This window comes from Orbicella franksi, chromosome 11 (genome assembly GCF_964199315.1).
Source record: "Orbicella franksi chromosome 11, jaOrbFran1.1, whole genome shotgun sequence".
Taxonomy (NCBI): Eukaryota; Metazoa; Cnidaria; class Anthozoa; order Scleractinia; family Merulinidae; genus Orbicella; species Orbicella franksi.
This window is the reverse complement of record NC_138155.1, coordinates 7,171,552-7,186,101: the sequence shown is the minus strand read 5'-3', so window position 1 is coordinate 7,186,101 and position 14,550 is coordinate 7,171,552. Positions and strand designations below refer to the sequence as shown.

General features: G+C 40.8%; 1 protein-coding gene across 1 annotated transcript in view; it reads left to right on the top strand.

Moving 5' to 3' along the window:
* The window catches only part of LOC145502333 (uncharacterized), a 33,304-nt gene that overhangs the window by 15,743 nt on the left and 3,011 nt on the right, over positions 1-14,550 (top strand). The window contains 14 exon segments of the mRNA XM_081481601.1: positions 1,100-1,333; positions 1,921-1,989; positions 2,627-2,860; positions 3,087-3,248; positions 3,783-3,944; positions 4,451-4,612; positions 4,943-6,480; positions 6,882-7,743; positions 8,025-8,657; positions 9,657-9,896; positions 10,582-10,773; positions 11,646-12,101; positions 13,197-13,361; positions 13,754-13,871. Coding sequence (XP_081337727.1) covers positions 1,100-1,333; positions 1,921-1,989; positions 2,627-2,860; positions 3,087-3,248; positions 3,783-3,944; positions 4,451-4,612; positions 4,943-6,480; positions 6,882-7,743; positions 8,025-8,657; positions 9,657-9,896; positions 10,582-10,773; positions 11,646-12,101; positions 13,197-13,361; positions 13,754-13,871 — 5,227 coding nt within the window.

Here is a 14,550-nt window from a genome sequence, read left to right as displayed (position 1 = left end):
AGTAAATTATTGTTTGCATTCGTTTTCAATTTTTAAACTACAATAACAGAAATCACATAAAAGCCATCTACCAGGTCCTCTTCGTAATCGCTCATCTACATGTGTGGGGGACGTCTTTGTATGTGAAAAGCCGTCCACAGATGTAGCTGCTTTGACATTCTTCTGATTTTTGTTTTGACAATTTTCTCACATACTTTTTGGTTTGAATGATATTCAGCTCCTCGGTAACTTTGGATTGTTACTCTAAGTATATTCCTGCATGGGTTGAGACTTTTGTACTGGTTTATTTCATTTACGGAGGACCTAACGATGCAGTGGACTCCAAGATAGTGGATCCAATTAATGACGTCTTATACACAAAGAAGTTAAATCTCACGGAAGTAGGGCTCTCTGGGTGTGAAGCTCCCCGATTTACTTGAGTATTGAGCACTGATTTTAATCCAGTAGATATTTTCGCTTGCATGCAATTGGTGTTAACGCGTCGCGTGACTAAATATCCCTCGTCTAAAACTGAGGAATATCCGAGTGATATTCCCTAATTTTCATTAGATCCCGTGTATCACAAAAAAAAAATATGTATTGAAGGATAATAAGCACAGTATCCTCCATTTGACTCCAAAAATTATCCCTGCATATTATTTTTTCCCTATACATTATCTTCTCCTCGTGGCTCGCAGATTTCTTCGAGTTTCGCTCTCGGACAAATGTTCGCTTCTAATAACGTCCGAGGGCAGATATCCGGGCATATTTTCGCGCCAAATGGTTGCTTACAAAACATGAAAAAATGTGCTCATTGTACTTATTAGTTCAGTAATTGACATGAAATAGAAAGCAGACAAAAATACGAAAAACGTTAAGTTTGTTTAGTTTTCTCCTGTCAATATTTATCAAGCCATAAATTCGGTCAGGATGGAGGTGATTTCCAGGTTATCAGTTAATCTAGGATCTCAACCATCAGTTAAAAAACTGGTCATTTTGTTCAACTGACTTTCACAAATTTGGACCCATGTATTCTCTGCGATCAGTTAAGCCCCACTCAGACCCGCTGATAATGTAAGGAAGAAAACTAACTTTTTTTTGTCCATTAAACCTTTTGTAGAAATATATCACGCTTACGCTGTCAAGACGGAAATGGATTTGAACTACTACTATGGCAATTGTACTACACCAGAAGTTCAGGCACAAATAAAACAGAACTTTATCCAGCTTTTGAACGAGACTTTCTTCAACGAGGTCTGTCACTCCGCACTTAAAGACAAGTGCAAGGCTGAAAATGTGGAGGTCAAGTGCTCTGGGGTCGGTTTGGTCCCCAGTAAGCGAAAACGTTCAGGAGGTATGGCGAAGTAGCATAACGTTTGAAGAATCCAGAGATATTTCTGAGTGTAGCAACACGAGCCTTATAGGCGAGTGTTTCCACAGCTTTCTAAAAATGTTTTTCCCAAACTTTCGCGAGTGTTTGCATGACTCGATCTTAAAACCAGGAAATGTTTCCATTTCTCCTAGAAAACACTAAAAGGAAAAAAAAAAGCACACTCTCTTTGCTTGCTTCACCTTTACGTCGACAGCTTGTGCTAGTACTGTTGTTCTATCAAGCTAGAGAAGTACAGCATTGAACGTGCGCTTTTTTTACAGCGTGCTTTCAAATAGATCCCAACCTTGTACATAATAGATTTGGAAGTATTCTAACCTTTGTTGCCTTTAGAAGTTTGGCTGACAGCCAGACAGCTAGACAGACAACCATATTTTCTGTCCATTTCTTACTGCCTTGTAGACTTACAGGCACATATTTACAATCACACTGATGTAAAGTAGAGTGTTATCCAGGGTCCGTCCTCAGTATAGTTACCAGCAGATCCTAAGCTTTGTTATTTGAATTGCTCGAGTTTTTAGTCTGATGACGCCTTAAATTTTATTTTCCAGACGATGACGGTTGTCATAGCAGCACTGGAGGATCAATTCTACGAACCAAAATTACTCTAAATATCGTCGGTAGGTTAATAATATTACTTTAAGGATTAACATTTTGGAAAAAAACAAAAAAAACAAAAACAAAAACAAAAAAGAACACATTGGCTTTTAATTTAAGGGCTGCTTGTGACTCTTATGGTGAATGTTTTATCTGCATAACTTGCAGTATAGCGTGTTACATGTAAAGAAAGAAGAAGAAGAAGAAAAGACTTGTCTTTGTCCTAAAACTATAGTCACGAAATTCCACTTTTTGAACCACGCTGCCTAAGTCTCTTACCTGTATTTTCCCTCATTTGCGAAGTCACATAACTCGTCACTAAATTTTCGCTTTATTTAGCATGAAGGGAATAAAGGTATTTGGATACTTGTCTGCTTGGTTGTTATCTACCAGCAGGTTGTCCTCATCTGCCCTTAGGCGCACAACACTCTTGGGTGGAGCGAAGAAGTTTGAGGGAATGCTTCAGCCCAACAGTATTCATCAGGGACCAAGTCACGATAGGAAACCTTCCTTCCTAGTTCCAACATATTTACCATAAGGCAACGATATAGGAAAAGGGATACGAAGTCAAAGACCCCTAATAATCACTGAATGTGACGACGTATTATCATCGGCGTGTCAGTGAAATAATGAAAATCCTTTTTTGCTTTACTTTTATAGTCGACCTCAATGGCATTGACGCAAATGACACTAAAGAAGGCCATATTATCATTGGTGAAAAGGGCGTGAAAATTGCCAAAAAGATCAGCAGTCGGATAAAAGCTGCAGTTGACAACGGCAATCTCAGTCTGACCATCAATGGCACTGAGTTCGTAACTGATAAATATTCATTCAACATCTTAGAACCTAAACAACTTTGTACCAAGGGACAAACATTTAAAGAAGGATACTGCCGTAAGTATGTTTTTCAGATTTATTATTTATTTGATGGCGGTTTCATGTTAAAAACCCACATATAGGAACAATTAGACACTGCACCAAGACATTTCATGCTAGGTAGTTACGCCTACAGCAGTAACATTTTTATACCACACGTTTTAAACTAAAACCTGGTATAACATTTTTGGGTGCTTTACTGCCATATAAACTTCTTTACTGTATCTTTGTCTTTGATCTATAGTAAATTGCACACGTGGGACCTTCTTAAATCATTTAACTGGAAAGTGCGAGGATTGTCCGATCGGATCATACCAAGAGTTCAGTGCACAGGAAGAGTGTTTGATGTGTCCATCGGGTACTTCAACTATGCAGACGAGAACAGAGAACAGTTCCAGCTGTTTAGGTAACTAAGCCTGACGAAGTAATGTGCCTCAGATTTACTGTAACTTAAAACTTAATTGGTATTCCAGAACTTATAAACAAACTGTCAGATGCAATAAACCTTCAACCCTGGCTACATAGCAAAACACAATTAGTTATTCTACAACAAATTGCCAAATCAAAACTAGACACACTTCGTTAAGATGATAATTTTAAAAAATCGCACCTTGCGTTGCCTCTTCTCCATATCAGTATTTTCAACAAATCTTTAATTAAGCAAAATTCTATAAGCAGCATGTTTCAAAGACGGAGGGGAGTCCGAATCCCAGTGAAAGAGTTCCTTTTTTAAAAAAATTATGGCACCTTTAAAGGAAAAGGCATTTTAAATAAGTGGGAGGAGGGAGGGGGGGGGGGGCGGCAGTGTATTCCGAACATTTCGCGACAGGTGGTAGTGGTCAGTGTAAGCCCTTGTGATACTATTCAATATGTATCATGGTGGAATGAAATACATCACCTTTAGAATGAAACCTCTCTTGATCATTTGTTTTCATGGAAGCTCTCTGCAAACCTGGTTCGTATTCGCCCACCGGAATGGAGCCTTGTTTTCTTTGTACAAAGTGGTACTATCAGACAGTGGAAGGTCAAAGATCGTGCTTAGAATGTAGTCCTACCTTGACAACTCCTGGTGAGGGATCCAACAGCTCTATGCAATGTGCAGGTGTGTATTTTATAGGCATACCATGTACGTGCTACATCAGGTGTTTCGAATTGTAACTAGCCCCCCAAGGACGCGAGGTTTTTATTAAAGACGGATTGGTTATTTTTCTAACCCTGCGAACGTTGGCTTGTGTTCCCTTGCGCGACATCGAGGCAATCTTCCTTTATCTGTTGGCAAATAGCAAATTGTTTGAGCAACCTGACAACAAAACGTCTTGGGAGGGAGGGGAAGTGGACTGCGATGGACCAGCGACATACGTAGTAACTGCATGGTGTAGATACCAAAGTCAATTGAGGACCGATCACGCTTGTGAATTAGGTGCTAGCTTGCCTACAGCCACTCGCTTTAATCTAGGGTACTTTGTTAGCAGGGCTTGCAGTTTTCGTAGATAGAGTTTCAGTTTCGGAATCGATGTTACAACTCATCGATTTAAATTACGGTTTGACATAATGCCATTCCCTATTTATATGGAGATTTCTGTTCTTTTGGTCAATTGCTTTCCACAGTTCCGTGCCCTGCTGGATCGTTTTCCCCAACTGGACTGGTTCCATGTATTTTGTGCGATCGACGCTCTTTTCAGCCACTAAATGAGAGTACTGGGTGTTTTTCATGTCCAGGAACAACTATAACACTTAAAACAGGATCAAATAACTCACAAGATTGCATAGGTAAGTGGTGCTACTGAAACATTGTGCACTATCCTTCTGCCTTGCCTAAATTTCTCACTAGAAAACAAAAACTTTCAAAAATCCTTGAGGATAGACTGTTTATGTGAACTTTACGACATACAAATCATTTCAATTACACAGAGCTACACAGGATTAAAACTAAAATAAAAGGAGCAAGGGCGGCTAGGATTGGCAACGAACCTCATGTTAAACACGCGCCCCGTAAAGTACAGTTCACCTAATTCATTTAGACCGTGGTCGTGTCTCTTTGTTGTTGTTGTTGTTGTTGTTGTGTTTTTTTTTTTTATTTATGGATGATATTTGTTGTAGAAATCGACGAGTGTGATTCCAGCCCTTGCATCAACAACTCCACTTGTATTGACCTCATTGGCGATTTCCTGTGTTCCTGCCAACCTGGTTACACTGGGAAGCAGTGTGATACTGATATTGATGACTGTCAGGATCAACCATGTTTCAACAATGGCAAATGTCAAGACCTGGTCAACGACTACACCTGCTCGTGCGCATACGGTTACCGAGGCCTTAGCTGCGAAGAGGATATAGATGAGTGCGTTTCGTGGCCGTGTTCTAACAATGCCTCGTGTAGAAATATCCCCGGTGATTACCAGTGCCAGTGTGAGCCTGGCTACACGGGAAGGCTGTGTGACACGGAAATTGATGAATGTCTTTTACTTCCATGTCACAATGGAGCTACTTGCAGAGATAAAATAAACAGCTACGAGTGCGTCTGTTCAGCGGGTTACCAAGGCAACGACTGCGAAGAGAATGTCGACGACTGTGCAAGTGACCCTTGTCAAAACGGGGCCAACTGCCATGATGGAATTGACAGTTACCAGTGTATTTGTCCGGTAGGTTTTAATGGCAGCAATTGCGAGCACAATATCGACGAATGCACTGACGCAAACTGCAAAAACAATGCTACATGTTTGGATCAAGTCAATGGGTTTCATTGTATCTGCGAGAAAGGATTCTCCGGGTTAGCCTGTGAGTTCAATATCGATGAATGTATCTCTAACCCCTGCCAAAATCAAGCCACCTGCGTGGATATGAATAATGGCTATCGCTGTGACTGTCGCGATGGATTTGATGGATTGCACTGCGAAAACAACATCGATGAGTGTGCATCGAATCCTTGCTCAAACAACGGGTCGTGTCATGACGGGGTAAACAATTTTATATGTGTGTGCCCGTTAGGTTTCGGAGGTAAAATCTGCAATGTAGACATCGACTTCTGCGCCTTGACGCCTTGCTTGAACAATGGAACATGCTTTGATGGCACCACTTCCTTCACTTGTCAGTGTCCAGATGGTTTTGAAGGAGATAAGTGTCAGATCAATATTGACGACTGTAAAAATGCCACTTGTTTAAACAGCGGCATTTGCATTGACGGCGTAGACGAGTATAAGTGCTCTTGTGTCGACGGGTTTGCTGGTATCAGCTGCGAAATAAACATAGACGACTGTGCACAGAATCCATGTGTGAACGATGGCCCTTGTGTTGATCTTATAAATGACTATCGATGTATTTGCAAGAAGGGATACACAGGAAAAAACTGCAGCATTGACATTGATGAATGCACCGGCTCTCCTTGCCTAAATAATGCTACATGTATCGACAGAATCGATAATTACACTTGTTCCTGTGTTGATGGATTCAGCGGACCTCACTGTGAAGTTGACATCGACGACTGCGTGATAAATTCCTGCGATAATGGATCCTCGTGCAGGGACGAAATAAACAGCTACACCTGCGAATGTCCGCCAGGTTTTCTAGGTGATGACTGCTCAGTGGAAATTGATGAGTGCGCGTCTTCGCCTTGTTACTTCGGCGGGACATGCCATGATCAGGTAATGTACCTGTGTAGATATACCGCATGTTACCCTTATTTTCAAGTCACATAAACCATTAAGTAATGATTTTTAATGGTTTGGCTTGAAGCTTTTAGACGTTATTTTGAACACAGTACAAATGGTTTCTTCAAAATGCTTACAGAGTTGTTGAACGTGTTCTGGAATTATAGAATTGTCGTCCTGTTTCGTAAACATATACCTGTGCAGAAATACGCAAGATGTCAAAAAAACTGTTTGCGACGTATTCCTTTTTCGCAAACTCAACCGTTAGAATGCCCGATCGGTATCTGGGCTTGTATGAGCTCGAACCCAGTAAGGGACTCTTTCTTTCGTAGTCCTACAATCAAGACGACTTATCTCTATTATCATTTCTTATCATCATTATGTCTAATCCGCAGATTAACGGCTTCGTTTGTATCTGCCCAGATGGATTTACAGGTTTGCAGTGCGAAGAAAATATTGACGACTGCAAATCCAATCCTTGTGTAAATAATGGCACATGCTCAGATCTGGTGTTACATTACACTTGTTTTTGCGTGAAAGGTTTCAGTGGCTATAACTGTGAAAGCCGTATTAACTACTGCAAAACAGCCAACTGCAGCCACAATGGCGTCTGTGTCAACACTCGTACAGAGTTCCACTGCAACTGTAGAAGTGGATACTATGGGAAATACTGCGAGCTTGAAATAGATGAGTGTTTGGAAATGCCTTGTTTCAACAACGCAACTTGCCATGATGCCGTCAATAACTTTACTTGCTCTTGTGCTGATGGTTATACAGGCAGGTTATGCGACAACAATATTGACGACTGTGTCAATAATAGCTGCCAGAACAACGCTACTTGCGTCGACCGTACTCTGGGCTACTCTTGTCGGTGCTCACAAGGCTACAATGGAACGTACTGCCAAACAGAGATCGACGAATGTGCATCAAACCCCTGCACTAACAACGGAACCTGCGTTGATCAGACACCCGGATACAAATGCCTCTGTCCAGATCAGTTTATTGGCGAAAACTGCGAAAACATTACAGACTTCTGCCTTTCAACACCTTGTCAAAATGGAGGTACGTGCAATTCTGACAACTCAACTGGGAGCTTCACTTGTTCATGCAAAACTGGCTTTACTGGTGCCACGTGTGAACAGAATATTGATGACTGTGTCTCGGGTCCTTGCATGCCAAACTCGTATTGTCAGGATCTGGAGAATGGTTACAGCTGTGAGTGTTACCCTTCCTTCGCTGGAGATTCTTGCGATATCTGTAAGTAGCAAAGTGTTTTTTAATATAAATGCTTCGTTTACAAAACCTGGGGATTCAATTATTTTAGAAATATCGCGCGTATCATGCTTGTACCGGGAAAAAAAAAAAAAAAAAAAAAACCTAAGCGTCCACAAGGTAGAGTTTGTGCATTTGTGGCTTCATTTAGCACTGTATCTAAGACGCTAAAAGACCGATAAACTAATTTTCACATAGTTTCCATGTTTCTAGTTAAACAGGAAGACTTAATTGTTTTGTAAACATTATGAACTCTTTCTTTGCAGTTCTTGGCAGCAACTTCGATCTTATTTTTAAACATAAGACCGCAGACGACATGGTTTTACTCTCAGACGGTAAAAGTATTCCAAACATGAGATATTTCACCATCGCTATGTTTGTGCGAGCAGATTCCAGATACAAATCAGGCACACTGTTTAGCTATAGCGTTGCTGGGCAACCACAATCAGATGACGTCATTGTACTATCCTTTACTGAGTCTCAAGTTCATCTGGAGATTAAAGATGAAGTAGTTACAGCCGATTACAAGTTAGCAGACGACCACTGGCATTACTTGGGGGTCGTGTGGAACGGAACCACCGGAAGTGTTTCGGTGTACATCGACAGAGATGAAGTGAAAAACGCGAGAAAAGTCAAAATCGGAGAAATTATCACTGGAGGTGGGTGGATTGTACTTGGGCAACGTTATCTCGCGGGAGAGCAGACGACATCCATTTCGACAGCCTTTGGTGGCACGTTACATCAAGTGAGCCTTTGGGATGTGCCAGCAACTTCTGACCACATGTGGAACGCGGCGCATAACTGCACGTGGCCCATTGCAGGAAGTGTGCGAGCATGGAGCAGCTTTCTACCAGGAATCAAAGGACAAGTAGAAAAGAGGTTCATGACGCAATGCAAAGGTATTTGTTATTATAGTAAATTGTAATGCCACTTGGCATCTGTTATAAATCATGTAGTTTACGCAAGCTCATCCGAATTAAAGCAATTCCAAACTTACGGAAAAAAGAAAGCTAATTACGGTAGTATAGCCACCCCATAGAACCTTAATTGTGCCACAGTTTGTTTTGCTTGCTAGCAGACCAGCTTTTCCGTGATAGTGTTCTTTGTTATGTTCTACAAGACAATATAACGTTTTCATGGGGTCAAGAAAGTGTGATATTATAGGAGATAAATAAAGAGCAGAGTTCGCCAAGTTTAAGGTGTGTGCGTTGTCCCAAAGTTGAAATATTCGTCGAAATGTTCCGCGTAAATTTACAGCGCTCAGTTGTATGGAGCCGCCATGTCGGTGTTCCTCTGTGGTACACCAGTATGGCGGCCGGAAAATAGTGTTAACATCTGGAACTTACCTTGTAGGACGCTGATTAACTGCACTGAACAAGCAGACATTTAAATAAGCACTTTTCCGAATACTTTAACGTCTTAAATGGCTAAAAATCACGAGATAAATACATATTTTTCGATAAACGCGATCGTAGCTTTATGTCACGTACCGCCATAACTCTGAAATTCAAAATGGGCTGGTATCCAGGCGAAGGACACTATTGAGCTGGAAAGTTGTAAACAGATATAAAATTACTACTTCTTAGGCCTGGTGAAGATAAAAACTTTGGTGGCTCTTTATTTATGGGTTTAAGAATTTGATGACGTCACGTGAAAACGCTTTATATCAACTTTCAGCCTGAAGATGAGATCCGAGTACGAGACTATTATAATGACGACTATTTAGCAGCACTATTTGAACTCTAATAAGAAACCTGACTCTAGCTTTTCATTCAAAGAAAACTGCCCATCTGACCAGGAAGTATTTTGCAGTGCCTGACTGCTTTTAAAATATGGTACGAAACTTCATTATTGCAATAGTGGGATATATATATATTTTTTCACTGTTTTATTTGCAGCTTTGGACATGTGTACAACTAACTGCTCGCACTTCCTTCACTGCGAGTCTCGCCAGGGACTTTACCACTGTAAATGCCAAGCCGGATTCTCAGGTCCTCACTGTGACATCAATATCGACGAGTGCAGTTCAAATCCCTGTATTAATGGCACGTGTGCAGATAGTATCAACCGATATGACTGCCAGTGCAACAAAGGTTATTGGGGAACCAACTGTGAGAAGAAGATCATCAACGGAAAAGGTTAAAGGGTCATAAAGCTATAAGTCTTGAATCGCTCAGTTTAACACTACTTAGAGGAATACCACGAATACGTTATGTTAAGAAAATAGCAACACTGAAATCGGTACTCTCTATCGGTGACCAGAGTACGTTTTCCGTACCATACTTCACTCCCCGTGTGCTTTTTAAGAATTTGTTCGCCATTACCAACACTGGCTTTGGCCTGGCCAATCTTTTTCAGAAGTGAGGGTGTTTTAGCAGCTTCAGTGTCTTTTGCGTTCACCTGCTTTTCTGTCTTTTACGTTTTAGACTTTTGGACCAACCACAGGAGATGTCACGATCTCAAACTCTCGCTTGACTATTCTTAGCTAATATCAAAGGCTATGATAACTTTTTGTCAACTCTTATGGACTATCATCCTAGCATGGGACGGGCGTTGGCTACTCTTAATGACCCATACAATCTATAATGATAAAATTTGAACGAAAAGAAAATTAAAGTAGCATTATAAACCGAGATATGAAAAATGCCTACGGTCCCTTTTAAGACTTGAGACGTTATGTAAGCCAAAACAGCCGCTGTAATACCTTGGTATCAAAATGGGTTGATATTTGAAGCTTAGAAACTGAAAATATGTTCACTTTGAATGATCTGTATCATACTATACACGAAGAAAGCTGATAGTGTTTTGTCACCTTTTCTGCAGAGTGTCCAGTACTGAATAAGCCTAGAAATGGGACGATATATTGTCGAAAGGTTTCCGGTAAACTGCTGTGTATCATGTCCTGCGATGAAGGTTATTCGTTCAGTGCGAAGGCAGTGACTATATATGGCTGTGGTCCTGATACAAACTGGAAATGGAATGGCGTGGAGAAGCCAGTATTGCCAAAATGTTCAAGTACGTATGATCTGCTAAAGTGTAAAGGGATACATTCCTTCCCCGCTCAAAAGGTGTCCAGTTTCCGCCCGAAATAAAAAAAGATATTATGCCAATAACCGAATGCATAATGTTATTTTATCGCAAGGCATCTCCCATGTCTTATCCGTTTGCGGGTTGTGCTCTAATCTGGCAACCATGGAAGTCTCCTGTCCAATGAAAAATAGGCGCGTGTCACAGTTAAGTACAAAAGGCTGGCTATCTCGTACACTTGGACTCCTTCTACTATTGCTATTTTCTTTACTGATACGGAAGCTTTGCGCGTGATAATTTAAAACCAAACAATACGCCTCTCTAGCGCTAATTTCCTTTTACCAGTATTTCAAAACCATCCTCGGATTACTATTCTATGCCCAACCGGTAGGCTACATTTCCTGACTTCTTACACGCTGTTGTTTTTGACATTGAGACCTAGAGAATATTGCCTAAAAATAGTGAGTCGTACAATTAAGCCTTTGAATCCTCGAGAAAGTTTCAAAACGGGCAAAGCTCGCTCCGGACATGACATTCTAACCTTATAATAATTTTTCTGTGAATCAACTCATTTTGCCGGATTAAGGATGGCTTTCTTATCGAGTGAATGGTTTATTGATTGAAGAAATATGTTCAGTTTCTTATCATATTAGCAGCGAGAACATGATATTTCGTAATGGTCTTGAGGTCAGAAACTTTGACCACAACGTTAAATTGTTTAGTTTGACAAGCTTAGGCATCACATTGCAAGTGTCTCATTTTCTTTTAGACCTAACTAATAGAATGCAATCAGTTCCCTAAGCAATTTACTCTTCGGAGTTTTGAATCCTTATATTACTCTTCTTTTCATTCTCGTACAGGCAAGGCTGCCCCCAAACAGATAGAACTTCACTTCTCAATTAAATTTCCCGGTTTGCAATGTAACATCCTCCGAAGTCTCGCAAAGCTGTACGCTGCAGTCGAGAAGGTAATCAGAGACATGCTTTTAGCAGTGCAAGGATGCCATGCATGCAAACTAAAGGACGTAGCAACTCCCGGATGTGATTCGTTAGCCAATACAAAGAAGAGAAGAGCGATAGATCCGGCGATGGAAGTTCTCTTCTCGCTGGTCGTAAATTCGTCTTCGCCAGGAGATGATGTTGAAGAGAGGAGCGAAGCAGTATTGTTTCAGGTGCAGTACGCCGTCGCTACAGGGCAGTTTCAGATAAGTCTGAATGGAACGAACAGTACTGCTGATAGATCGTCATTGCAACATCTCTTCTCCAATGTCACTTGTGCAGCTGGCTCTCTTACGAGCGCTGATCGAAAGGGATGTGGTAAGTATTGTTTATTTTTAAATTTTTACTCCGGATACGGTTGGACCATCTTGCGACTGATTACCTTCCTTAGTGAGAGAAGAACAGATTTTATTGAAAATATAAGAATCATAAAAGCTCAATTTACTTAGATTTGCAGTCCCAGATTCATGATCAAAGATCCGACACGGCTAAGCGTTCTCCTAGACGTCAAGCCATAATGGTGGCTACACACGACAAACACTTCCCTTAGTTCAGAGTTTCAAACAGCAAACCAGCAAAACTATTTTAGGAGCGTCCATCTTTGCGGTCAATATTAAAAAAATATCGACCGCTTGTTATCATAATTTTGTTCAACGTTCAGTTTGTCGGTATAATGATATCCTTGCATACGGCTGGCGCGCCTGAAATTTGAATTGACCAATCAGGAGTCAGCAGGCGGGAAAAGTTTACTGTCCTGACGTCATTGTAAGTTAACAGGAAGGGCATTGAAATCAGGCAAATTTTCTCACTGGGTATGGCATTATATAGTCACAGAAAGGGATTTACAATTCCAAAAACCTTATTAGATTGTAAAGTGAAAAATATGAAACATTTTGTGTCACCAAGCTTCTAATTTGGTGCCAAAAATGTGTTGCCGGCGTCCGGCATGGCAACTCGCTCGTAATTCTTTGATTGTCGCCAGGTAGAATAACAGCTCTGTTATTTTATACAAAATGTGCGGTTCCTCGTCAAATTAAACCCGGAATTGTCAAGTTAACTATAAGAAGAAGCCAAAGCAACTTTAGCATTGTTTTTATTTTTGCTATAGCTTGTTTCGAAGGAAAAGGCCATTATCGTGTCGTTTCGATGACCGTTTCGGTAGGACAGCTCAGGTTTGATTGCCGCTCGTACTGCGGGCGCAACCGCCGTATGCAAGGATATTATATGGCGCACATTTTTGTACGTGCCCCACCGGGAAAATATTCCGAAGCTGGCTGTCAGGGCGGACATCAGTGAGGGCCTCTGTGAGGACGTCAGTGAGGGGTCCGTGAGGGCGTCAACGAGGGAGAAAGGCGGTACTTTTGGACTTCTCTCTGCGTATTTTAACACGTAACCTGTCTCTCTTCAATTCAGTGGCTTGTCCCGTTGGAACATCATATGATAAAACCAGTTCAAAATGTGTATTGTGTGGTAAAGGCAGTTACCAAGACAAGGAAGGCCAGGCCAGTTGTATAGAATGCGATGAAGGAAAGTCGACCGATAACTTGGGAGGCGCGTCCAGTGAGGAATGTGTCAAGGGTTAGTACATGTACATATCGAAACTATATAGGGCAGATAAATAATTTCCTTTGAAAGGTCCTCAAAACCGTGCGTTGAACGCAAGGCGAACGAAATAAAAAAGGGCCTAACGTCGTGGAAGATTAAAACCATTTTTCTCCATGCGTCCAAAGATCCGTAGCTTAATTTTTGAAAGGAGCTGTTGCGATGTTTTAAGTCGTCTTCGTAATGTACAGGAAATTAAGAAACGCCAAATAGCTAGATTATTATAATCCAAAGGGAAGGTCAAAAAACCGAGAACGATAATCATGAACTACGAAAAATAAAGTTGAACAATAAGAAGTAATTTACAGGTTCGTTAAAATTACGAATAATGTCAAAGGTACGAGGAATTGTTTTCTTTATTTCGCCAGCAGGCGTTTTGTCCAACAAAGTTCCGAGAGAGGGAAAGAATACCGCTGTCTACATAACAGTATCGTTTATCGCAGTGATTGCAATGATAGGCATAGTAGCTACAGCTGCCTACTGCAGGTATGTAAATGAACCTTTATGACAATTAATCTAATTCTGAGTAAATTAATCAAAGGTAGGATTTTCATCGATCGTCATGTGTCATTCTGTCTGTAAACTAACAATTCCCTCTGTCGTCACCTTCAAAATCCCTTCAGAAATTCAATATATAGACTTAGCCAAGTCTAAAAGCGGAGCTCCTGGGCTAGGTTGTTCAAAGCCCGGTTAAGATAACCCAGGTTAAGCGAGAATTTTGATTTTAGTTTTGTAACTTTGCAGTGAGGCTTTCTGTATATTGTTTGGCCTTCTGTTTTGAGTTTGAATAATCTCAAAATACACGGAACAAAACATTTGGATACAATAAATATTTATACTTCTGTTAAGTTTTAATGCTGGGTTAGCATTAACCGGCTTCCGAACAACAGGTACCGTTTACAACAAGTTAACCTAACATGAGCCCGCAATCCAATGATAATAATAATTTTAAAAAAAAACAGCTTATGGTCAACTGTGAACTTAAAAATAACACGTTACCTCGACGAGCTCAAACTTGAGCCCGCGATATGGTCACGTGATACTGGTCAACAGATACCTTGTTTTAAAAGGTGACTATTGACCACAACATGGATGTCCAATATCAAAGAAGGAGGCTATAAATCAAGACTGCATGTCTCTGTTAACCTTTTAGCTAGAGTATGTC